A 27,397-nucleotide genomic window follows, 5' to 3' on the forward strand; every position below is an offset into this window, starting at 1 on the left:
GAGGTAGAGTATCTCATGATAAACTATAGACCATACTATTTTTCATATTTTTCGTAGCTGTCTATTTACCACCATAAACCGATGCTGGCATGAAGTCCGCACTCAACGAGCTGTATAAAGCCATAACCAAACAAGAAAATCCTCATCCAGGGGCGGCGCTCTTAGTGGCCGGGGACTTTAATACAGGGAAATGTAAATCCATTTTACCTAATTTCTACCACAATGTTACATGTGCAACCAGAGGAACTCTAGACCACCTTTACTCCACACACGGAGACGCGTACAAAGCTCTCCCACGCCCTCCATTTGGCAAATCTGACCAAAATTCTATCCCCCTGATTCCTGCTTACAAGCAAAAACTAAAGCAGGAAGTACCAGTGACTCACTCAATACAGAAGTGGTCAGATGACGCAGATGCTATGCTTCAGGACTGTTTTGCTAGCACAGACTGGAATATATTCCGGGTCTCATCCGATGGCATTGAGGAGTATACCACATCAGTCACCGGCTTCATCAATAAGTGCATCGATGATGTTGTCCCCACAATGACTGTACGTACATACCCCAACCAGAAGCCATGGATTACAGGCAACATCCGCACTGAGCTAAAGGATAGAGCTGCCGCTTTCAAGGAGTGGGACTCTAACCCGGACGCTTATAAGAAATCCTGCTATGCCCTCAGACGAACCATCAAACAGGCAAAGCGGAAATACAGCACTAAGATAGAATCCTACTTGGCAGGGCTTGCACATTTTTACGTACTACAAAGGGAAGCCCAGCCGCGAGCTGCCCAGTGACACAAGCCTACCAGACGAGCTAAACGACTTCTATGCGCGCTTCGAGGCAAGCAACACTGAAACATGCATGAGAGCACCAGCTGTTCCGGACGACTGTGTGATCACGCTCGCCGTAGCCGATGTGAGTGAGACATTTTAAACAGGTCAACATTCACAAGGCAGCAGGTCCAGACGGATTACCAGGACATGTACTCCGAGGCTGTAATACCTACATGTTTCAAGCAGACCACCATAGTCCCTGTGCCCAAGAACACCAAGGTAACCTGGCTAAATGACTACTGACCCGTAGCACTCACGTCTGTAGCTATGAAGTGCTTTGAAAGGCTGGTCATGGCTCACATCAACACCATTATCCCAGAAACCCTAGACCCACTCCAATTTGCATACCACCCCTACAGATCCTCAGATTATGCAATCTTTATTGCACTCAACACTGCCCTTTCCCACCTGGACAAAAGGAACACCTACAGTTGAAGTCGGAAGTTTACATACACCTTAGCCAAATACATTTAAACTCAGTTTTTCACAATTCCTGACATTTAATCCTAGTAAAAATTACCTGTTTTAGATCAGTTAGGATCACCACTTTATTTTAAGAATGTGAAATATCAGAATAATAGTAGAGTGATTTATTTCAGCTTTTATTTATTTCATCACATTCCCAGTGGGTCAGAAGTTTACATACAATTAGTATTTGGTAGCATTGCCTTTACATTTTTTTACTTGGGTCAAACGTTTCGGGTAGCCTTCCACAAGCGTCCCACAATAAGTTGGGTGAATTTTGGCCCATTCCTCCTGACAGAGCTGGTGTAACTGAGTCAGGTTTGTAGGCCTCCTTGCTCGCACACACTTTTTCAGGTCTGCCTTCACATTTTCTATAGGATTGAGGTCAGGGCTTTGTGATGGCCACTCCAATACCTTGACCTTGTTGTCCTTAAGCCATTTTGCATGTTTGGAAGTATGCTTGGGGGGTCATTGTCCATTTGGAAGACCCATTTGCGACCAAGCTTTAACTTCCTGACTGATGTCTTGAGTTGTTGCTTCAATATATCCACATAATTTTCCTTCCTCATGATGCCATCTATTTTGTGAAGTGCACCAGTCCCTCCTGCAGCAAAGCACCCCCACAGCATGATGCTGCCACCCCCGTGCTTCACGGTTGGTATGGTGTTCTTCAGCTTGCAAGCTCCTCCTTTTTCCTCCAAACATATAATGATGGTCATTATGGCCAAACAGTTCTATTTTTGTTTCATCAGACCAGAGGACATTTCTCCAAAAAGTTTGATCTTTGTTTGCAGTTGCAAACCATAGTCTGGCTTTTTTATGGCGGTTTTGGAGCAGTGGCTTCTTCCTTGCTGAGCGGCCTTTCAGGTTATGTCGATATAGGACTTGTTTTACTGTGGATATAGATACTTTTGTACCTGTTTCCTCCAGCATCTTCACAAATTCCTTTGCTGTTGTTCTGGGATTGATTTGCACTTTTCGCACCAAAGTACGTTCATCTCTAGGAGACAGAACGTGTCTCCTTCCTGAGTATGATGGCTGCGGGGTCCCATGGTGTTTATACTTGCGTACTATTGTTTGTACAGATGAACGTGGTACCTTCAGGCATTTGGAAATTGCTCCCAAGGATGAACCAGACTTGTGGAGGTCTACTATTTTTTTTCTGAGATATTGGCTGATTTTATTTTCATTTTCCCATGATGTCAAGCAAAGAGGCACTGAGTTTGAAGGTAGGCCTTGACATACATCCACATGTACACCTCCAATTACATTTGACATTTTAGTCATTTAGCAGACGCTCTTATCCAGAGCGACATACAGGAGTAATTAGGGTTAAGTGCCTTGCTCAAGGGCACATCGACAGACTTTTCACCTAGTCGGCTCGGGGATTAGAACCAGCAACCTTTCGGTTACTGGCACTACGCTTTTAACCACAAAGCTACCTGCTGCCTAATATATGTAAATTAGCCTATCAGAAGCTTCTAAAGCCATGACATCATTTTCTGGAATTTTCCTAGCTGTTTAAAGGCACAGTCAACTTAGTGTATGTAAACTTCTGACCCACTGGAATTGTGATACAGTGAATAATAAGTGAAATAATCTGTCTGTAAACAATTGTTGGAAAAATGACTTGTCATGCACAAAGTAAATGTCCTAACCGACTTGCCAAAACTATAGTTTGTTAACAAGAAATTTGTGGAGTGGTTGAAAAAGTTTTAATGACTCCAACCTAAGTGTATGTAAACTTCCGACTTCAACTGTACGTGAGAATGCTATTCATTGACTACAGCTCAGCGATCAACACCACTGTGCCCTCAAGGGCTCCCGAGTGGCGCAGTGGTCTAAGGCACTGCATCTCAGTGCTTGAGGCGTCACTACAGACCCCCTGGTTCGATTCCAGGCTGTATCACAACCGGCCGTGATTGGGAGTCCCATAGGGCGGCGCACAATTGACCCAGCGTTGTCCGGGTTTGGCCGGTGTAGGCCATCATTGTAAATAAGAATTTGTTCTTAACTGACTTGCCTAGTTAAGTAAAGGTAAAAAAACATCACTAAGCTAAGGACCCTGGGACTAAACACCTCCCTCTGCAACTGGATCCTGGACTTCCTGACTGGCCGCCCCCAGGTGGTAAGGGTAGGTAACAACACATCTGCCACACTGATCCTCAACACGTGGGCCCCTCAGGGGTGCGTGCTCAGTCCCATCCTGTACTCCCTGTTTACCCATGACTGCATGACTCCAGATCACATCACCAACAAACTAAGACAGTTGTGAAGAGGGCACGACAAAGCCTATTCCCCCTCAGGAGACTGAAAAGATTTGGCATGGGTCCTCAGATCCTCAAAAAGTTCTACAGCTGCACCATCGAGAGCATCCTGACTGGTTGCATCACTGCCTGGTATGGCAACTGCTCGGCCTCTGACCGCAAGGCACTACAGAGGGTAGTGCGTACGGCCCAGTACATCACTGGGGCCAAGCTTCCTGCCATTCAGGACCTCTATACCAGGCGGTGTCAGAGGAAGGCCCTAAAAACTCTCAAAGACCACAGCCACCCTAGTCATTGACTGTTCTCTCTGCTACCGCACGGCAAGCGGTACTAGAGTGCCAAGTCTAGGTCCAAAAGGCATCTTTACAGCTTCTACCCCCAAGCCATAAGACTGCATAACAGCTAATGAAACAGCTACCTGGACTATTTGCATTTTTTTGCACTGTTGTTACTCGCTGTTTATTATCTATGCATAGTCACTTTACCCCTACCTACATGTACATATTACCTCAACTAACCTGTACCCCCGCACATTGTCTCGGTACCGGTACCCTCTGTATATAGCCTCATTATTGTGATTTTATTGTTGCTCTTTTATTTTTTACTTCAGTTTATTAAGTAAATATTTTTCTTAACTCTTATTTTTTGGTTAAGGGCTTGTAAGTAAGCATTTCACAGTAAGGTCTACACCTGTTCGGCGCATGTGACAAATAAAATTTGATTTGATTTGAGAACCTTCCAGAAGGCCAACTATCTCTGCAGCACTCAACCAATCAGGCCTTTATGGTAGAGTGGCCGACAGAAGCCACTCCTCAGTAAAAGGCACATGACAGCCTGCTTGGAGTTTGCCAAAAGGCATCTAAAGGACTCTCAGACCATGAGAAACAAGATTCTCTGGTCTGATGAAACCAAGGTTGAACTCTTTGGCCTGAATGCCAAGTGTCATGTCTGGAGGAAACCTGGCACCATCCCGACGGTAAAGCATGGTGGTGGCAGCATCATGCTGTGGGGATGTTTTTCAGCGGCAGGGACTGGGAGACTAGTCAGGATCGAGGGAAAGATGAACGGAGCAAGGTACAGAGAGATCCTTGATGAAAACCTGCTCCAGAGCGCTCAGGGCTTCAGACTGGGGTGAAGGTTCACCTTCCAACAGGACAATGACCCTAAGCACACAGCCAAGACAACGCAGGAGTGGCTTCGGGACAAGTCTCTGAATGTCCTTGAGTGGCCCAGCCAGAACCCAGACTTGAACCCAATCGAACATCTCTGGAGAGACCTGAAAATAGCTGTGCAGCGATGCTCCCCATCGAACCTGACAGAGCATGAGAGTATCTGCAGAGAAGAATGGGAGAAACTCCCCAAATACAGGTGTGCCAAGCTTGTAGCGTCATACCCAAGAAGACTCGAGGCTATAATCTCTGCCAAAGGTGCTTCAACAATGTGATGAGTAAAGGGTCTGAATACTTATGTGATATTTCAGTTTATTTTATTTTATACATTTGCAAACATTTCTAAAAACCTGTTTTTGCTTTGTCATTATGGGGTATTGTGTGTAGATTGATGAGGGAAAAAAGCGATTTAATACATTTTAGAATACGGCTGTAACGTAACAAAATGTGGAAAAAGTCAAGGGGTCTGAATACTTTCCGAATGCACTGTATGTGCTGTGATTTGTTGATTCAAATAAACAGAAAAATAATGTGCGCTACGTTTGACAAGGGCTCATAGGGCTCTGGTCAAAAATAGTGCACCTTGTAGGGGATAGAGTGCCATTTCATGTGTTCAGAGACAAGTGGGTGTTTACTCTATGTTTTGTGTGTGTGTATTTTATGTCTGTCGGTGTGTTCCCCCAGGTGCGTGTAGAGCTGCAGGCGCTGCAGCAGGAGGTGTCGCGCCAGATGTCTGAGGGTGAGCGCCAGAGGAGGCTGGCGGAGCAGGACCGGAAGGAGCTGGAGGAGCTGAGAGAGGAGGCGCAGGGAGTCCGGGAGCAGGTGGAGGAGGCCACCAGGGAGAGGAGCAGGCTGGAGGAGCAATGTCGGAACCTGGAGGCCAGACGCACACACGCCGACCGGTGCTTGGAGGCGGCGGAGGAGGGGGCCCGGGGGGCCAAGGCCGAGCTGGACAGGCTGCAGGCAGAGCTGGGCCAGCTGAGACAGGAGCAGAGACAGGCTCACACACACAGGTATGAATCACTCACAAACTGTACTTTTTCTATTATTGTATTTGTTGTGTGTAATTTTCTAGAAGATTTGTCCTTTGTCTATGCTTGATGATATGTTTTAATGTATGCACACAGCGCCGGAAGCAAAATCTCTCCATGGGGATAATAAAGTCATTATTTTATCTCATCTCATCTTATCCTTCAGGCAGAAGATGGAACGAGACACGGCAGCCACTCAGCAACAGCTATACCAGGAGTCTGAGCGCTTCAGTGGTCTGAAGGAGCAGGTGGAAGAGCGGAGACGCCAGTTAGAGATGCTGGAGGAGGAGGTGCGAGTGTTGGTCAAGGGCCGGGACAGTGTGGCGGGGGAGGAGCAGGAGGCGAGGAAGCGGCTGGAGGAGGATGAACGGAGAGCTGAGCAGCTGGAGCACAGGCTGATGGAGCTGCACACTGACCTGGCTGAGAGGCAGACTCAAATACAAGTAACATGACAGGGCAGGATTTAGACACCATACACTGCTGTCAATAAGTCATAGGATGCGTCTGAAATAGCACACTTTTCCCTGTATAGTGCACTACTTTTGACTAGGGCCCTGGTCAAAGCAGTGCACTATATAGGAAATTGGGTGCCATTTTTTTTTTTAGGTGCAGCCATAGTGAAATAGGCCTGTCTACTCAATGGCTCCGTAGCTGTGTTGGTTCACAATGTTTCAAACCTGAAATGCTGCCTAAGTGCAACGGAGGAGGCATGCCATGAAAGCAGTCATTTCTGTGTGTGTAGTGTGCACAGAGGCTGCAATGTGAGGCCAAAGAGCGTGAGGAGAGGCAGCGGCAGAGGCTCCAGGAATTGCAGGCCCAGAGCCAGGTTGTGGAGAGCTCTCTGACCCAGCACACACTCCGACTGGAGCAGGTCACCACTGCAGTGGCGGACATGGAGGACAGGAGCCGGCAAGCAGTGACCAGGGACCACAAGCAGTGTGCCATCCTGCAAGAGCGCGTGGCTCAGCTTGGTAAGCGGAACATCACTTACACTACTTATCTATTAGATTTAGACTCCTTATTCGCTCGCTATCGCTGTACTCTCGCTCTCAACCAGGGTTAAAATAATATTTTTGTTTTCTTTCAAATACTTTAGCGGCGCTTGATTGTGCTTACCTGGCACCATGGAACCTATGGAATAGTCCCCCAAAGTACAAAGTCTGCCCATCTGGCGCTATAAGCAGGCTCAATGTATTTGAAAGACACCAGTCAGTACCAGTCAAAAGTTTGGACACACCTACTCATTCCAGGGTTTTTCTTTATTTTTACTATTTTCTACATTGTAGAATAATAGTGAAGTCATCAAAACTATGAAATAAAAAGTGTTAAACAAATCAAAATATATTTTATATTTGAGATTCTTCAAAGTAGCCACCCTTTGCCTTGATGACAGCTTTGCACACTCTTGGCATTCTCTCAACCAGCTTCATGAGGTAGTCATCTGGAATGCATTTTAATTAACAGGTGTGCCTTGTTAAAAGTTAATTTGTGGAATTTCTTTCCTTCTTAATGCATTTGAGCCTATCAGCTGTGTTGTGACAAGGTATACAGAAGATATCCCTATTTGGTAAAAGACCAAGTCCATATTATGGCAAGAACAGCTCAAATAAGCAAAGAGAAACGACAGTCCATCATTACTTTAAGACATGAAGGTCAGTCAATCCAGAAAATGTCAAGAACTTTTAAAGTTTCTTCAAGTGCAGTCGCAAAAACCATCAAGCGCTATGATGAAACTGGCTCTTATGAGGACCGCCACAGGAAAGGAAGACCCAAAGTTACCTCTGCTGCAGAGGATAAGTTCATTAGAGTTAACTGCACCTCAGATTGCAGCCCAAATAAATGCTTCACAGAGTTCAAATAACAGACACATCTAAACATCAGTTGTTCAGAGGAGAATGCGTGAATCAGACCTACATGGTCGAATTGCTGCAAAGAAACCACTACTAAAGGACACCAATAAGAAGAAGAGACTTGCTTGGGCCAAGAAACACGAGCAATGGACATTAGACCGGTGGAAATCTGTCCTTTGGTCTGATGAGTCCAAAATTGAGATTTTTGGTTCCAACCGCCGTGTCTTTGTGAGACGCAGAGTTGGTGAATGGATGATCTCCACATGTATGGTTCCCACTGTGAAGCATGGAGGAGGAGGTGTAATGGTGTGGGGGTGCTTTGCTGATGACACTGTCAGTGATTTATTTAGAATTCAAGGCACACTAAACCAGCATGGCTACCACAGCATTCTGCAGCGATACGCCATCCCATCTGGTTTGCGCTTAGTGGTACTGTAATTTGTTTTTCAACAGGACAATGACCCAAAACAAACCTCCAAGGCTGTGTAAGGACTATTTTACCAAGAAGGAGCGTGATGGAGTGCTGCATCAGATGACCTGGCCTCCACAATCACAAGACCTCAACCTAATTGAGATGGTTTGGGATGAGTTGGACCGCAGAGTGAAGGGAAAGCAGCCAACAAGTGCTCAGCATATGTGGGAACTTCTTCAAGACTGTTGTAAAAGAATTCCTCATGAAGCTGGTGGAGAGAATGCCAAGAGTGTGCAAAGTTGTCATCAAGGCAAAGGCTGGCTACTTTGAAGAATCTCAAATCTGAAATATATTTTGATTTGTTTAACACTTCTTCGGTTACTACATGATTCCATATGTGTTATTTCATAGTTTTGATGTTTTCACTTTTCTACAATGTAGAAAATAGTAACAATAAAGAAAAACCCTTGAATGAATAGGTGTGTCCAAACTTTTGAATGGTACTGTATTTGAAAGAAAACAAATAATATTTGAACTCAGGTCTGATCTCAACGCACCATCTTTCATCATTCGCTCCTATCATATCTCCAATATTCACTGCAGTGTTTGCTGGTTTTTGCCTGCCTGGTTTGTCCATCCACACCTGAAGGTGGTTTGTTACCTGACTGTGTGTCGGTGTGAATGTGATCCCAGGGCAGGAGCTATGTAAGAGGGAGGCCCAGCTGCAGGAGCGGGCTGAGGAGCTGCTTGCGCTGCAGGAGGAGCTGGGGGCGTGTCGGGCGGAGGTGCAGGGTATGCAGGAAGAGAGGAGGAGTGCCAAGGGCAGGCTGCAGGCCCAGAAGAGATGCGAGCACGCCCACCGAGAGAAACTAAAGGAGACAGAGCAGGTGGGTCATAGGGATGGATGGATGGTAGGGAGGGGTATCTATGGATGGCTACTGGCTTTTCACCTAAACTTAGTGGATATCTATGTATTTTTCATTGCTGTACCATTTTAATTAACAGGATTGTATCGTAGCGTCTGTCATCAGACTGTGGGTTGCGACAACTAAGGAGGAACTAATGAAGAACTCTGTTCCGGTGCACAGTTCTTCATCAATGATCATTTGCAAACACCTGCGAAATCGTAATTTTTCCATCTTTCTAATTTTCGGAAGGGGAGGGGACAGTTGGCCCATGCGTTGGCTGTAGGTTTCCACTTAGGGGGGTGGAGGCTTCGCTAGTCTCGTTAGTAACTTTTCTCCTACATCTTCCCCCAGAACCTAATCGAGCATCTGACGCAATTTAAATTATTTGTTTCCGAGATTAAGAAGAATAAAATGTGTCGCCCATAGTCTCTGTTGACATATTTAGGTAATCTGAGGGACAAATTGGCAGGGATTAGGAGAAAGTGACTGGTAGCAGGATAAATAATAATAATAGAATGAACATTCTATTGAAATGGTTACTTGCATAGTAGAGTATTTTAAGACATGTAGCTAGCTAGCTAGTTAAACAATGAACCATAATCCCAACTCATGACGTTACTACCCTGCATAAATCTGCAGGTAGCTAACCAACCAGGTTCAATGTTAGCTAGCTAACATTAGGCTATAACTAGCACAGTAAATGGCTCTGAGATACGAATAATATAACTACACAGATCATACACGTAACGTTAGCTAGCGAGCCAGCCAGCTAACGTTAGCTAGCTAGCTAACAGTACACTTTAACTTGAAATTGAAACGACTTCCTGACAAAATTAGAAACGTGTAACATCTGAAAATGTAGCTAGCTAGACTATCTTACCCGTATACATGGATGGCTGCTTCTCCCTCTGTCACGGATGCCATGGTTGCCCTTAGTTTGAAGATGTAATCCGGAGACAGGTGTTTTCTCCATCTCCTTAGCGATCATACTCTAATTCCACTGATTTCGAAACGCGATCTCTCAGCATGTCCAGCCCACTCATTATCTCAACCAATCATGGCTAGCGGGAAGGTTGCAGTCTTTTTCTGTGGCTAAACCAACTAGGCTCGTAATTTAACAATTTTATTCATATTTACAGATGGCATACAAGTTTGTTATTAAGGCACATGAAAGTTCACGTGTTCCAGAAGGCAATTCTGGCCAAAATCACATTTAGATTTATTTATTTTTTTTTAGAAAATGTTTACGTTCAAATGTCTCTCCTGGGAAGTAGTGACGCGCGACATATGCCTAGTTTCCTGAAACGAGTCACACATGCTGATCACTTGTTGGCTGCTTTTCCTTCACTCTGTGGTCCAACTCATCCCAAACCATCTCAATTGGGTTGAGGTCGGGTGATTGTGGAGGCCAGGTCATCTGATGCAGCATTCCATCACTCTCCTTCTTGGTCAAATAGCCCTTACACAGCCTGGAGATGTGTTTTGGGTCATTGTCTTGTTGAAAAACAAATGATCGTCCCACTAAGCGCAAACCAGATGGGATGGCGTATCGCTGCAGAATGCTGTGGTAGCCATGCTGGTTAAGTGTGCCTTGAATTCTAATTAAATAACTGACCGTGTCACCAGCAAAGCACCATCACACCACCACCTCCATGCTTCATGGTGGGAACCACACATGCGGACATAATCCGTTCACCTACTCTGCGTCTCACAAAGGCACGGCGGTTGGAGTCTAAAATCTAAAAATGGACTCATCAGACGAAAGGACAGATTTCCACCGATCTAATGTCCATTGCTCGTGTTTCTTAGCCCAAGCAAGTCTCTTCTTTTTGGTGTCCTTTAGTAGTGGTTTCTTTCAGCAATTCAACCATGAAGGCCTGATTCACGCAGTCTCCTCTGAATAGTTGATGTTGAGATGTCTGTTACTTGAACTCTGAAGCATTTATTTGGGCTGCAATCTGAGGTGCAGTTAACTAATGAACTTATCCTCTGCAGCAGAGGTAATTCTGGGTCTTCCTTTCCTGTGGCGGTTCTCATGAGAGCCAGTTTCATCATAGCGCTTGATGGTTTTTGCGACTGCACTTGAAGAAACTTTCAAAGTTCTTGACATTTTCCAGATTAACTGACCTTCATGTCTTTAAAGTAATGATGGACTGTCATTTCTCTTTGCTTATTTGAGCTGTTCTTGCCATAATATGGACTTAGCCATATTTGGTAAAAGACCATCTTCTTTATACCACCCCTACCTTGTCACAACACAACTGATTGGCTCAAACGCATTAAGAAGGAAAGAAATTCCACAAATTAACTTTTAAGAAGGCAGACCTGTTAATTGAAATGGATTCCAGGTGACTACCTCATGAAGCTGGTTGAGTGAATACCAAGAGTGTGCAAAGCTGTCATCAAGGCAAAGGGTGGCTACTTTGAAGAATCTCAAATATAAAATACATTTTTATTTGTTTAACGAAAAAGTGGGTTTCTACTGGTGTGGGCGTTTAAACTACACTCAAAGGCTATCTTTTTAATATTTTGTTCATTAGTCCGCTGTCAATAAAATTAAAATAAATCATGCATATCAGCAGTCAAGTTTTCAAGATGGAGCACTTTCAGTACAGAGTATGAAGATGCGTTTTTCATGTAATCTGTTGTGTCCCTCAGCTGCGCGGTCAAGAGGAGGGCGAGAGCCGCCTGAGGGAGATCAGGGAAGCCATGCGTGGGCTGAAGACTGACGTCAAGGCAGAGCTGAACAGTGGGATGGTAGAGCTGACCCTCGCCCCTGACCAAGATCCCTCCTCCTCAGACACTGACAACCACAAAGAGAACTACCCCCACTACTCAACCCCAGCCGTGCCTAGACCAGCCTACAATCCTACCGTAATGCCTCGGCTTTGCTACCTTACATCTCTCTCCCTGTCATATCTAGTTTGTGCTGCACGCACAAGTCTGTTAGCCTGGGTGCCAGTCTATTTCTGCTCTCTTGCCAACACCTTATGGAATTGTTTAGCTTGACAATGACAAAGGCAAGAACACAAACAGATCTAAGACCAGGCTTCAGGTCTGTGTATACAAAGCTTTTTTGAGCAATGCCCAAGATTTGTGTCTTTGATTAACTTTTGGTATTTGAGTTTCACATACTTACATTTTCATCATACCTCATGAGAAATACCTTGTAACAACGATTACTGCAGTACTGCCGAACCACTGTTCTACCATCGCTAGCAGGCAGAGGTCTTGCCTGTGTTCCTTAGAGTGATGGGGTAGACAGTACAGTGTAGGAATTCCTCTGAAGGACTGTGTTTCTCTGCATGTCTGTCTTCAGGATGAGCAGTGGAGGGGAGAGGTGCTAAGAGAGAGACTTCGCCAGCAGGAGGACCTCCTGAAGGTACTACTACCCCAACTTGTACTGGTACAACTTGTACTGGTACCCCAACTTGTCTTTACATTCCGGTATGCTTCATCTCTAGTCGGACCAAGTTCAATCAGGGCCGTATCAAACGTCTCAAGAGTAGCCGTGCTGATTTAGGATTAGTTCAGCCTTTTAGATCACAATGAACACGTTTATAGACTGTACACAGGGTATGGGAGCTGATCCTAGAGCAGCACTTCTACTCTGAGATGCTTGATAGCTACATACAGCCCCAGATGTATTTCTATAGATGTTATATCGAGACAAATGGCTAGTGAAGGCCTATCCTATGTCATTCTTCATTAGTTTCTGACCGTTCTTAGAAATAAATACATGTTAATTGGATAGAGACAGAGAGGAAAGATGGAGAGTGTGCTGAAATAGCGTGGGCCAGATTCATCAGTATATGTGATCCAGTGGTAGTGGCTTTGACCGCTAGACCACCCAGATGTATTTCTATAGACATTATATCAAGACCGATGGTGACCCACCACTTTAATTTGTTCCTATGTAGCAACATTTTAAATGGTGTTTAAAGTAGAGACTCAAAGCTAGAAAATGGTGTTGTGACTTGACTTTAACGTTAAACTGAAGACTGTTATTTCTCTAATTAACTCACTATGTTTAATTGTTACCCAATTAAATTAAGTTAATGGAAAACAATTCACATCCCTCTCTTAACAAAAATATTTTAAGAATTGTTCATATTACATGCACAACGCATAGGATGGAGACTTCATATACAGTGGGGAGAACAAGTATTTGATACACTGCCGATTTTGCAGGTTTTCCTACTTACAAAGCATGTAGAGGTCTGTAATTTTTATCATAGGTACACTTCAATTGTGAGAGACGGAATCTAAAACAAAAATCCAGAAAATCACATTGTATGATTTTTAAGTAATTAATTTGCATTTTATTGGATGACATAAGTATTTGATACATCAGAAAAGCAGAACTTAATATTTGGTACAGAAACCTTTGTTTGCAATTACAGAGATCATACGTTTCCTGTAGGTCTTGACCAGGTTTGCACACACTGCAGCGGGGATTTTGGCCCACTCCTCCATACAGACCTTCTCCAGATCCTTCAGGTTTCGGGGCTGTCACTGGGCAATACGGACTTTCAGCTCCCTCCAAAGATTTTCTATTGGGTTCAGGTCTGGAGACTGGCTAGGCCACTCCAGGACCTTGAGATGCTTCTTACAGAGCCACTCCTTAGTTGCCCTGGCTGTGTGTTTCGGTTCGTTGTCATGCTGGAAGACCCAGCCACGACCCATCTTCAATGCTCTTACTGAGGGAAGGAGGTTGTTGGCCAAGATCTTGCAATACATGGCCCCATCCATCCTCCCCTCAATACGGTGCAGTCGTCCTGTCCCCTTTGCAGAAAAGCATCCCCAAAGAATGATGTTTCCACCTCCATGCTTCACGGTTGGGATGGTGTTCTTGGGGTTGTACTCATCCTTCTTCTTCCTCCAAACACAGCGGGTGGAGTTTAGACCAAAAAGCTCTATTTTTGTCTCATCAGACCACATGACCTTCTCCCATTACTCCTCTGGATCATCCAGATGGTCATTGGCAAACTTCAGATGGGCCTGGACATGCGCTGGCTTGAGCAGGGGGACCTTGCGTGCGCTGCAGGATTTTAATCCATGACGGCGTAGTGTGTTTCTAATGGTTTTCTTTGAGACTGTGGTCCCAGCTCTCTTCAGGTCATTGACCAGGTCCTGCCGTGTAGTTCTGGGCTGATCCCTCACCTTCCTCATGATCATTGATGCCCCACGAGGTGAGATCTTGCATGGAGCCCCAGACCGAGGGTGATTGACCGTCATCTTGAACTTCTTCCATTTTCTAATAATTGCGCCAACAGTTGTTGCCTTCTCACCAAGCTGCTTGCCTATTGTCCTGTAGCCCATCCCAGCCTTGTGCAGGTCTACAATTTTATCCCTGATGTCCTTACACAGCTCTCTGGTCTTGGCCATTGTGGAGAGGTTGGAGTCTGTTTGATTAAGTGTGTGGACAGGTGTCTTTTATACAGGTAACGAGTTCAAACAGGTGCAGTTAATACATGTAATGAGTGGAGAACAGGAGGGCTTCTTAAAGAAAAACTAACAGGTCTGTGAGAGCCAGAATTCTTACTGGTTGGAAGGTGATCAAATACTTATGTCATGCAATAAAATGCAAATTAATTACTTAAAAATCATACTCTACATACTTTGTAAGTAGGAAAACCTGCAAAATCGGCAGTGTATCAAATTCTTGTTCTCCCCACTGTATGTAGTAGTACAGTACCAGTCAAAGGTTTGGACACACCTACTCATTCCAGGGTTTTTCTTTATTTTTACTATTTTCTACATTGTAGAATAATAGTGAAGACATCAAAACTATGAAATAACACATGGAATCATGTAGTAACCAAAAATGTGTTAAACAAATCAAAAGTCTTGAAATGTTCCGTATTGACTGACCTTCATGTCTTAAAGTAATGATGGACTGTCGTTTCTCTTTGCTTATTTGAGCTGTTCTTGCCATAATATGGATTTGGTCTTGATTTCAAAACTCGGTCAACTTCTTCCGTGACAACAACACTGTTGATCGCCTTTTCTTCCCCATCACTGTCATCAGAAGACTCTGGTTCAATTGTATTAATTTTTTATCAGGGATTTCCTCATCGTCTGATTCATTTTCAGAGTCAGCATGCACGATTGTCGTCCAGAAAGTAGTTCATCACAACTTTTCCCCACTGATAATTGTCGATAGCGCCTGTAAAATTCAGGGCAGCATTGTTGAGAGCAGTACCAACACTTTTGCAGTTATTCATGATATCTTTAAAAAAAGATGCAGTAGCAAGGATAATCTACACATACTGAGCAGCTCATGTTATAGACAGAAGCATGCTACATGGCAGACCAATCCAAACTCATCCTGTCCAGCCCATCCATTATCTCAGCCAATGATGGCTAGCGGGAAGATTCCTGTCTTTTTCCATGGCTAAACCAACTAGGCTTGTAATTTACTATTTTATTTTTTATTTGCAGATGGCATACAAGTTTTTTTATTAAGGCACATGAAAGTTCCCATGTTCCAGGCTTTTATAAAAATAAAAATGTCTTCCTGCAAGTTCCTCTCCTGTGAAATAGTGACGTGCGACATACGTCTAGGTTCCTGGAACGGGTCATAGATGGGCAGGGAAGGCCTATCTATGCCATTCTTCATTTGTTTCTGACTGTTCTGTTGTCCTCGCCAGGCTCAGCTGCGCAGACGCATGTGGTCTCAGGAAGAATTTCTGAGCCAGCGCAGGCAGCAGACCGAGGGGAGTCTACAGGGACTGCGCAGACGAGTGGACAAGCTGGGCCAACTGCTGGGCAACTGCACCTCGGACTCCCTCTCTCTGAGCTCCACTGAGCCCCCACTCAAACAAGGCTGTGTAAGTGTGAGCAAAAAAGGAAGGAACCCTTGTCTAATAGCGCTTATAGCGGCTACATTCATGCCATCAGTAAAAGGAATTGATGTGATTTGCCATGGGTACTGTTTACTGTATTGTATACATTTATTTTAGAACCACCCTAATAGTTCATGTAGATTAATTTCATTCATAAGCTACAAGTGGAAATCAGTTCTTAACAATACATTCTCGGTCTTGATCTGTTTAGCCAGATGCTCCAGAGAGATGGTGTCTCCAGGAGAGTGCGCAAGCGGAGGTGTCCCACAAACCTGTGAGACTGGATCCTACACTCCCAGAGAAGGAGCCAGGCCCCAGGCTGAGTCCAGGCCTCTGACAGCCTCCCAGCCTTGGTGCAGGTGTGAAGTTAACCCTAGATGCTGATCTTGGGTCAGCTTTGCATTTCCCCCGCTAATGGTTAAGGTTAGGATTGGGGGAGGGGACGCTGATCCTAGATCAGCGTGAACAGCCTAAACTTGACCCAGCATCACAGCAATATTTACCCAGGGTGAAAAGGAACAGTCTCTCATACATCCAAAGTGCACTTGGCCTGTCAGCAGGATCATCAACCAAGAGAAAGAAAATATATGTCATATATTTATATCTATACAAGTATGAATATTAACAGTACCAGTCAAAGGTTTGGACACACCTACTCATTCAAGGGTTTTTCTTTATTTTTACTATTTTCTACATTGTAGAATAATAGTGAAGACATCAAAACTATGAAATAACACATATGGAATCATGTAGTAACCAAAAAAGTGTTAAACAAATCAAAATATATGTTATATTTGAGATTCTTCAAAGTAGCCACCCTTTGCCTTGATGACAGCTTTGCACACGCTTGGCATTCTCTCAACCAGCTTTACCTGGAATGCTTTTCCAACAGTCTTGAAGGAGTTCCCACATATGCTGAGCACTTGTTAGCTGCTTTTCCTTCACTCTGCCGTCCGACTCATCCCAAACCAGCTCAATTGGGTTGAGGTCGGGGTGATTGTGGAGGCCAGGTCATCTGATGCAGCAATCCATCACGCTCCTTCTTGGTAAAATAGCCATTACACAGCCTGGAGGTGTGTTGGGTCATTGTCTTGTTGGAAAACAAATGATAGTCCCACTAAGCCCAAACCAGATGGGATGGCGTATTGCTGCAGAATGCTGTGGTAGCCATGCTGGTTAAGTGTGCCTTGAATTCTAAATAAATCACAGACAGTGTCACCAGCAAAGCACCCCCACACCATAACACCACCTCCTCCATGCTTTACGGTAGGAACTACACATGCTGAGATCATCCGTTCACCCACACCGCGTCTCACAAAGATACGGCGGTTGGAACCAAAAATCTCCAATTTGGACTCCAGACCAAAGGACACATTTCCACTGGTCTAATGTTCATTGCTCGTGTTTCTTGGCCCAAGCAGGTCTCTTCTTCTTATTGATGTCCTTTAGTAGTGGTTTCTTTGCAGCAATTCGATCATGAAGGCCTGGTTCTCACAGTCTCTGAACAGTTGATGTTGAGCGTCTATTACTTGAACTCTGTGAAGCATTTATTTGGGCTGCAATTTCTGAGGCTGGTAACCCAAATGAACTTATCCTCTGCAGCAGAGGTAACTCTGGGTCTTCCATTCCTGTGGCGGTCCTCATGAGAGCCAGTTTCATCATAGCGCTTGATGGTTTTTGCGACTGCACTTGAAGAAACTTAAAAAGTTCTTGACATTTTCCGGATTGACTGACCTTCATGTCTTAAAGTAATGATGGACTGTCGTTTCTCTTTGCTTATTTGAGCTGTTCTTGCCATAATATGGACTTGGTCTTTTACCAAATAGGGCTATCTTCTGTATACCCCACCTACCTTGTCACAACACAACTGATTGTCTCAAACGCATTAAGAAGGAAAGAAATTCCACAAATTAACTTTTAAGAAGGCACACCTGTTAATTGAAATGCATTCCAGGTGACTACCTCATGAAGCTGGTTGAGAGAATGCCAAGTGTGCAAAGCTGTCGTCAAGGCAAAGGGTGGCTACTTTGAAGAACCTCAAATATAAAATATATTTTGATTTGTTTAACACTTTTTTGGTTACAACATGATTCCATGTGTTATTTCATAGTTTGATGTCTTCACTATTATTCTACAATGTAAAAAACCTTTGACTGGTAGTGTGTATGTGTGTGTCTTAAGAAGTACTGTATTCTTAACATGAAGTTTACACTACCTCAACTTCAACTAGTTTGAGAAGTTTTTGTGCAAATTCAATTACATTTTTACCTATGAATATGGTTGTTGTTTGTATGACATATATTGGTATATTTTTCTACTTTTTAATATCAATGGCTCATATTTATTTACAAGCTTTGCTGTCACGGTAGCGTTTAATTCCTAGCATCCGGCTAAAGCATGAAAATAAACTCTTTCAGTTTACAGTCTCTTAATTTTTTGCGATGTCGATCTAATATACCTTTCGTACCAATGTAGGAACTTTAGTGGTCTATAATTGGTGATAATTGGTGACTTAAAACAACTCCCGAGTGGCGCAGTGGTCTAAGGCACTGCATAGCAGTGCTAGCTGTGCCACTAGAGATCCTGGTTCGAATCCAGGCCCATGGGGCGGCGCACAATTGGCCTAGCGTCGTCCAGGGTATGGGAGGGAATGGCCGGCAGGGATGTAGCTCAGTTGGTAGAGCATGGGTTCGATTCCCACGGGGGGCCAGTATGAAAAAATTAAAAATTAAAATAATGTATGCACTCACTAACTGTAAGTCGCTCTGGATAAGAGCGTCTGCTAAATGACTAAAATGTAAATGTAAAATGTTAATAAATCTGCATACTATTTCAAATTAATAATGTTGTATAAGGGCACCAGTTAATCACCAGAGGCCGGAGAGGCCAATGGTGACTTTAAAACAGTTACAGAGTTTAATGGCTGTGATAAGAGAACTGAGAATGGATCATCAACTTTGTAGTTACTCCACAATACTACCCTAATTGGCAGAATAATACATGAATTAACTTTGTCTTAAATGCAAAGCGTTATGTTTGGGGCAAATCCAACACAACACATCACTGAGTACCACTCTTCATACTTTCAAGCATGGTGGTGGATGCATCATGTTATGGATATGCATGTCATCGGCAAGGACTAGGGAGTTTTTCAGGTTAAAAAGAAACGGAATAGAGCTAAGCACAGGCACTGGGAGACAAATTCACCTTTCAGCAGGACAATAACCTAAAACCAACACTGGAGTTGCTTACAAAGATGACATTGAATGTTCCTGAGTGGCATAGTTACAGTTTTGACTTAAATCGGCTTAAATCGGCTATGTTAAGACATGAAAATGGCTGTCTAGCAATGATCAACAACCAACTTAACAGAGCTCGAATAATCTTTTTAAGAATGTGCAAATATTGTACAATCTAGGTGTGCAAAGCTCTTAGATCCTTACCCAGAAGGACTCACAGCTGTAATCGATGCCAAAGGTGCTTCTACAAAGTATTGACTCAGGTGTGTGAATACTTATGTAAATGTATTTCTGTATTTAATTTTCAATAAATTTGCTTAAATGTCTAAAAACATGTTTTCACTTGTCATCAAAACAATCTATGTAATCCATTTTGAATTCAGTCTGTAACACAACAAAATGTGGAATAAGTCAAGGGGTATGAATACTTTCTGAAGGCACTATGTAGTTCTGTCCTTGAGCTGTTCTTGTCTATTGTCACAGGAATGCTTTGGCCTTTAGCCTGGGGGAATGCACATTGTCATTTCATCTTTTTTTTCTTGACTTTGACAGGTAAATATTTAAAGGCTAATAAATTATATTTAGCTAATAAATTATGGGTTAATATGCATACATTTCTAATTTAGCCTACTAGCGTTTTGTAGTTAATCTGTCTTCAGACAAAATAACTTGTGGAGTTTGAAAAAAGAAAAAGTGCATGATGGTGTGATCACATACAACGTGGATCAAAAAAGCTACCTTCTGAGATCATCCTACAGACGTTCATCCAAATCAGATGTTTTATTTCTTTACATTATCGGAACGAGCATGTTCTAATGCTTCAATGGCAAAAAAGGACATACAGTGGGGAAAAAAAGTATTTAGTCAGCCACCAATTGTGCAAGTTCTCCCACTTAAAAAGATGAGAGAGGCCTGTAATTTTCATCATAGGTACACGTCAACTATGACAGACAAAATTAGAAAAAAAATTCCAGAAAATCACATTGTAGGATTTTTAATGAATTTATTTGCAAATGATGGTGGAAAATAAGTATTTGGTCAATAACAAAAGTTTCTCAATACTTTGTTATATACCCTTTGTTGGCAATGACACAGGTCAAACGTTTTCTGTAAGTCTTCACAAGGTTTTCACACACTGTTGCTGGTTTTTTGGCCCATTCCTCCATGCAGATCTCCTCTAGAGCAGTGATGTTTTGGGGCTGTCGCTGGGCAACACGGACTTTCAACTCCCCTCCAAAGATTTTCTATGGGGTTGAGATCTGGAGACTGGCTAGGCCACTCCAGGACCTTGAAATGCTTCTTACGAAGCCACTCCTTCGTTGCCCGGGCGGTGTGTTTGGGATCATTGTCATGCTGAAAGACCCAGCCACCTTTCATCTTCAATGCCCTTGCTGATGGAAGGAGGTTTTCACTCAAAATCTCACGATACATGGCCCCATTCATTCTTTCCTTTATATGGATCAGTCGTCCTGGTCCCTTTGCAGAGAAACAGCCCCAAAGCATGATGTTTCCACCCCCCATGCTTCACAGTAGGTATGGTGTTCTTTGGATGCAACTCAGCATTCTTTGAGTTTTGACCAAAAAGTTCTATTTTGGTTTCATCTGACCATATGACATTCTCCCAATCCTCTTCTGGATCATCCAAATGCACTCTAGCAAACTTCAGACGGGCCTGGACATGTACTGGCTTAAGCAGGGGGACACGTCTGGCACTGCAGGATTTGAGTCCCTGGCGGCGTAGTGTGTTACTGATGGTAGGCTTTGTTACTTTGGTCCCAGCTCTCTGTAGGTCATTCACTAGGTCCCCACGTGTGGTTCTGGGATTTTTGCTCACCGTTCTTGTGATCATTTTGACCCCACGGGGTAAGATGTTGCGTGGAGCCCCAGATCGAGGGAGATTATCAGTGGTCTTGTATGTCTTCCATTTCCTAATAATTGCTCCCACAGTTGATTTCTTAAAACCAAGCTGCTTACCTATTGCAGATTCAGTCTTCCCAGCCTGGTGCAGGTCTACAATTTTGTTTCTGGTGTCCTTTGACAGCTCTTTGGTCTTGGCCATAGTGGAGTTTGGAGTGTGACTGTTTGAGGTTGTGGACAGGTGTCTTTTATACTGATAACAAGTTCAAACAGGTGCCATTAATACAGGTAACGAGTGGAGGACAGATGAGCCTCTTAAAGAAGAAGTTACAGGTCTGTGAGAGCCAGAAATCTTGCTTGTTTGTAGGTGACCAAATACTTATTTTCCACCATAATTTGCAAATAAATTCATTAAAAATCCTACAATGTGATTTTCTGGATTTTTTTTTTCTCAATTTGTCTGTCATAGTTGACGTGTACCTATGATGAAAATTACAGGCCTCTCTCATCTTTTTAAGTGGGAGAACTTGCACAATTGGTGGCTGACTAAATACTTTTTTTCCCCACTGTATGCTCAAAAATGAGGACACAGGCTCTGTTTTAAAATACAACTTTTTTGTTTGACACTCAAGTTGTTTGGGAAAATATTATTACTATTTTATTCTGTTATATTCCTTTATATTCTTACTATAAAATATAGGCCCTATGTGTGTTGACTGTGATCAGGGCAGGGGAATGTAGGCTAAGTGTGTCTCGTCTTTTTAATGAACAAAATAAGAACTATTGATTTCATTTGCATGGCGCAGCCATGGGCTGCACAGACCAGTAACATAATTAAACTCAAAATATGCTATTGTATTCTTTTGAAAATAAATTGTATTCGTCTTTTAGTGTTTTTTGATAATGGATTTCTTTGTCTAGCCAGCTCATATAATTACCAGAACATATCTGACATTGTATTGAGTAGCAAACTTTTTATTCACCATAACAGGAAAATACAAGGTAACTAGATGGTAATCTTCCGTGAAGAAAAGTTGTGTGACTTGCTTCAGCATTTTGAAAGTATTTTTGTGTTAGTGGAAGAAGTTTAAAACGTTTTACATAAGTGAAGCGGTAAAATATATAGTCAAAGTAAAATACATAAAAAATATCTGGTCTGATTACTTTGATAGACTATCAAAGCTCACTCTGTCTTTTCTGTGCCTAGGCTAATTATTTGCTGCAGTTTCTCCTCCCATCACCAGAGTAACTCATCAACACCAAAAATAACATTTTGTAACCCAACTCAAGTGTAGGCCTACCTTATAAGTAAGCTATGTTATTAGACTAGTAGCCTTCTGTGTTACAGTTCAGACTTAGTGAGAAGTGTGTGTCTGTGGAAGGATATGTGTGATGTGGTGTGTTAATGGGGGTGCTGTGTGTGTATTAAGTATCTAATTTGCAAAGAGTAGTATAAAAAGTTGTTCTAATTTCATAAATTGCTTCAAATTGTTAAACTCAGTTTTGCATGAAGATTTGTTAATATGACCACCCTACCTTAAATTGATCTTAAATTACTGTAATTATGTATTCAGTACTGCATCATTTGCATAATATAGCTTTTTAATTTAATACTAATTACTTTTATTTGAATCATGTGTGTTCTACATCAGCCCTGAAAATGTCATAACAGTATGACCACCCTATCTTGAGATATTGGACAAAACGTGTTGAATTTTGTAATCCAAACAGGTGATTTGGTGCCATTATTGAGTAGGGATTAACATTGACCTGTCTGTGACATTTTACCTTTTCCGATAACTTGAAATTAAGATATCTCAGCAATGGTAAATCCTATCCTCATGAAATAGTGTTCTGTGTTCCCGAGAAGCTATAACTGGGAATACAAAGTATAACACCAGAACCAAATTAAAATGTCCCCTAACACCCTACTCTTAAACCACACTAATAACTAGATGGTCATTTTCCATGAAGAAAAATTGTGTGACTTGCTTCAGCTCTTTGAAAGTATTTTTGTGTTAGTGGAAGAAGTTTTAAACGTTTGACTTAAGTGAAGCGGAGAAATATAGTCAAAGTTAAATATTAAAATATCTGGTTTGATTACTTTGATAGACTATATCAACCTTATTACCTTGAACTGTGGGGCAGTTGGCTCACATATTTAATCACATAACTACACTAAGACTACTACACTTTTACTAATAAGGATTAGAAAAGTTTAAGGATAACATTTGGGGAGAGAAATATGATGGTGTGTGTTGAAAAATGTTTGTGGTAGTTGAAGTTTAAAAAGTTTTGAGTGAAGTAGTGAAATATGGTTAAAGTAAGTTATAATGTTGTCCACAAAAGTACCCACATTTCTATTAAATGTAAATAGTTTGATTAGTGAATGCCATAATGTATTTATTTTGTTAGATACTTCTCCCTATTAGCGTAAATCTTATTTTTTCAAAGCCATTTAAGCTGTCGTGCTAGATGTTCAGTCCGAACCGATTCACAAATCATGGCAATTTGTTGACTTATATAAACCCCCGATTGCTGACGCTATGTATTGGTCATTGAGTGGCTTTGAAGCCACCGGTCGGCCATATTGGCACTCCCTAGTATGAGCAGTCCTCCATAGGATACAGTATTTCAATTAAATGTTTCAAGGACAAAATGACATGTATTTAAGTATTCTTTTTTTTTTTACAGTTAAAAAACGAATGTAGACATTAATAAATGCATTTCCATAGCTTCCAAAATCATTTTTACAGTTGAGGAGTACCAAGATGGCTGCATGGTGGCTCCAGTGCCCTCTGTCAGTCATCCAGGGTTTATACACATCATTGGTTGCGCTATGCAGATATTGTCTCCCTCCGAGGCACGTGTTGCTAGGCAACCCCCCTGCACTTGCCTGCGCAGGCCTGCTCCCTCTGGCTAAAGCCAGTGTGAGAAATGTGCTAACAAACATTTGTGCTAAATAAAAACTGCACTCTGACCTATAAAAACGTATTTGTTAGATTGTATTGTAATGGTGCCAGAGGGGATGGCTGCCGTTTTACGGCTCCTAACCAATTGTGCTATTTTGTGTGTTTTTTCGCATTGTTTGTAACTTATTTTGTACATATAGTTGAAGCTAACGTCTCTTATGACCGAAAATAGCTTCTGGATATCAGAACGGCGATTACTCGCCTCGAACTGGATGAAGATTATTTTCTTTAATGAGTTCGACGCAAAGGATATAATGTTGCTCCCAGACTAGGCCCAAATCCCCGTCATTCGCATGAAGAAAACCCGGGACCACCCATACACAAAAAATGTATGCACGCATGACTGTAAGTCGCTTTGGATAAAAGCGTCTGCTAAATGGCATATTTATTTATTTAAGAAAATAAGGAAATACAGGGGGCGTAGATCAGGGTGCCTTGTGAGAATTCGTTGGAGAGTGGGTAACCCGCCTCTAACGTGCAATCACTGGAGAATAAACTGGATGAGCTCCGTTCGAGACTTTCCTACCAACGGGACATTAAAAACTGTAATATCTTATGTTTCACGAGTCGTGGCTGAACAACGACATGGATAATATACAGTTGGCTGGATTTTCCGTGCATCGGCAGAACAGCTACGTCCGGTAAGACGAGGGGTGGGGGTGTGTGTCTATATGTCAATAACTGTTGGTGCGCGGTGTCTAATATTAAGGTAGCCTCGAGGTATTGCTCGCCTGAGGTAGAGTACCTCAAGAGAGTATTCATCAATATTTTTCGTAGCTGTCTATTTATCACCACAAACCGACGCTGGCACTAAGACCGCACTCAACAAGCTGTAGAAGGCCATAAGCAAACAAGAAAATGCTCATCCGGGGGCGACGCTCCTAGTGGCCGGGGACTTTAATGCAGGCAAACTTAAATCAGTTTTACCTCATTTCTACCAGCATGTCACATGTGCAAGGTGGTAAGGGTAGGTAACAACACATCTGCCACGCTGATCCTCAACAGGGGGGCCCCTCATGGGTGCGTGCTTAGTCCCCTCCTGTACTCCCTGTTCACCCACGACTGCGTAGCCAAGCACAACTTCAACACCATCACTGTTTGATGAGACAGCTGATAGAGAGGAGGTCAGAGACCCGGCAGTGTGGTGCCAGGACAGCAACCTCTCCCTCAACGTGATTAAGACAAAGGAGATGATCGTGGACTACAGGAAAAGGAGGGCTGAACACGCCCCCATTCACATCGACGGGGCTGTAGTGGAGCGGGTCGTGAGTTTCAAGTTCCTTGGTGTCCATATTACCAACAAACTGTCATGGTCCAAACATACCAAGACAGTCGTGAAGAGGGCACGACATCTCCTTTTCCCCCTCAGGAGACTGAAAAGATTTGTTATGGGTATCCAGATAATTCATGATAGTGTTATTAGACAAAACAAGGAAAGTGATTTTATTTGAATTTGTAGCTGTTCTTGGTAAATAATGAATCTGCTAGCTTTTGATATGACTTAGTTCATCTTTAAATATATAAAAAAATCTGGTCTGATTACTTTAATAAACTAATATAGCAACCCTATTACTGTACTTTGGAGTGTGTGGCAGTAAGATCACATATTTAATCACAAATTACTACATTTTAGTCATTTAGCACACGCTCTGGCTTAGTTAGTGCATATATATATATTTTTTTCATACTGGCCCCCCGTGGGAATCGAACCCACAACCCTGGCGTTGCAAGCGCCATGCTCTACCAACTGAGCTACACGTGCCGAGCTACAATAACTACCACCACGGAATAATTTAACTGTACAGAAGTCAAGGAGGCATTGGTGAAGTTTTTAATAAAATACAAAAGTTTATTTTATCACAAGAGTCTGGACGAATGCAAGATGTTCATGAAGTCCTCTCTGGGCTGGAGGGTGATAAGTGGGAAGAGGGACCCACTGGCTGGAGACAGGCATCCCTTCTCTCTGAGCACCTCTGCCCCTACAGGTACACATTCAACAGAGCATAACATTGACGTGACTTTAACATTAATCTGAAGACTTATCTCTAATTAACTAACTATGTTTAATTGTTACCCGATTAAATTAATCATGTAACAGTTAACTCATTAGGATCGGGTCAAAATGGCGCAGGTAGAGAAAACACTGTGTTTCAGGGAGCTCCGGTGGCATGCCTTAATTACTCTTTATATTCATTTTTTAGCTTGAAAAGTGGTAGAATATGCTAAATAAGCAATAGCAGGCCAAATCTTGGAAGCAATAGCAGGCCATTCAGCCGAACTACAGAAGGTTGTCAAGCGTGTTGATGAGGCGGAAGGAAGAATTGCTACTGTGGAAACTTCAACTACATCAATGGACACTAAGATAAAGGCACTTGAGAAACAGGTGCGCGAAATGGCGGAGCACATTGATGACTTGGATAACCGAGGACGCAGAGGCAATATCCGTGTGGTGGGACTCCTGGAAAATACTGAAGGGACACGTTCAGTTAAATTCTTAGAGGAATGGATTCCTGGCTACCTACAAATGGATACTAAGGCTGGATGTGTGGAGCTGGATAGAGCCCATCGCTCTCAAACATCGATACCCGGTCCCAACCAGCGCCCACGGCCAGTGGTTATAAAGTTCCACAACTTCACCGACAAGCAGCGCGTCATGGATGCGGACAGGCGCATCAGATCTGACGTTATTCAACGCCAAGGTCCAAGGGTCTCATTCTTCAATCATTACTCCACGTCGGTTGTACGAAGACGCAAGGCGTTTGATGAGGTGAAGACTCAACTCGAGAATGAAGATGGACTACGCACTGCTGTACCCGGCCACATTGAAGATTATGGACAACGGAACGCCTAAGAAGCTTTACACACCTGAAGAGGCTGCTGCGTTTATTGACTCTCGTGTAAATAACTTTATGCTGGGCCTTTGCAGCATTGGATAACTTTTTTATTCAAATCTGGTCATGAAGCAGTGATGTGAGTTCTCAAGTGCTCTTGTTCAGTAACATTTGTATTATATATATTGCTACAGTAACTGCCACCATAGTTCAGACTGAGATCTGTGTGAATCTATATTGGTGCCCAGGCTTGGTCTTAGGCGGATGAGCCTCAATCTTCTTTTATTGATTTTCATTTTCATATGTATAAATGACGAGGCTATAGAGTGGTTATGCAGACTTAAGAGTCTACATTGGAAAGTTGAAAGCCCCTGCATGTTAGCTAGCCGGGAACCCCCCTGTTTTTTCGGGTGTAGTATAGTTCGGGTTCAGGGTTCATATGGTTTGTTTAGGCTCAGTGAGAATGAGGAGAGTTCAACACATGGGGAGAGTTCAAAACATGGGGAAAGGTACCACCCTATCTTTACAGTAGGATTCAGTCTGCATATTGGTTGGTCAAAGTGCAATGGCAGGTAACAGACTGCGTTTATGTACATGGAACATTAGAGGAAGCCATAACCCCATTTAAAAGGAAAAAAGTACTATATATTTTTGAAAAATAAAATATTGATATTGCTCTGTTGCAAGAAACTCATTTGGATAATAAGGAGAT

General features: G+C 42.8%; 1 protein-coding gene across 6 annotated transcripts in view; it reads left to right on the top strand.

Annotated features, from left to right (window-relative positions):
• cntrl (centriolin) overlaps nucleotides 1–16,479 on the top strand; it is a 79,261-nt gene extending 62,782 nt beyond the window's left edge. For 5 of the 6 annotated variants that reach the window (XM_045225816.1, XM_045225813.1, XM_045225817.1 and 2 more), the window contains 8 exons: nucleotides 5,422–5,750; nucleotides 5,935–6,211; nucleotides 6,511–6,739; nucleotides 8,724–8,917; nucleotides 11,597–11,812; nucleotides 12,258–12,320; nucleotides 15,592–15,771; nucleotides 15,998–16,479. In XM_045225816.1, coding sequence (XP_045081751.1) covers nucleotides 5,422–5,750; nucleotides 5,935–6,211; nucleotides 6,511–6,739; nucleotides 8,724–8,917; nucleotides 11,597–11,812; nucleotides 12,258–12,320; nucleotides 15,592–15,771; nucleotides 15,998–16,123 — 1,614 coding nt within the window. In that variant the 3' untranslated portion in view covers nucleotides 16,124–16,479. Of the gene's footprint in view, nucleotides 1–5,421; nucleotides 5,751–5,934; nucleotides 6,212–6,510; nucleotides 6,740–8,723; nucleotides 8,918–11,596; nucleotides 11,813–12,257; nucleotides 12,321–15,591; nucleotides 15,772–15,997 lie in introns of those variants that run through there. The other variant, XM_045225819.1, reaches the window with a different exon arrangement.
• The last annotated feature ends 10,918 nt before the right edge of the window (nucleotides 16,480–27,397 follow it).

Source organism: Coregonus clupeaformis, chromosome 16, assembly GCF_020615455.1.
Source record: "Coregonus clupeaformis isolate EN_2021a chromosome 16, ASM2061545v1, whole genome shotgun sequence".
Classification (NCBI taxonomy): Eukaryota; Metazoa; Chordata; class Actinopteri; order Salmoniformes; family Salmonidae; genus Coregonus; species Coregonus clupeaformis.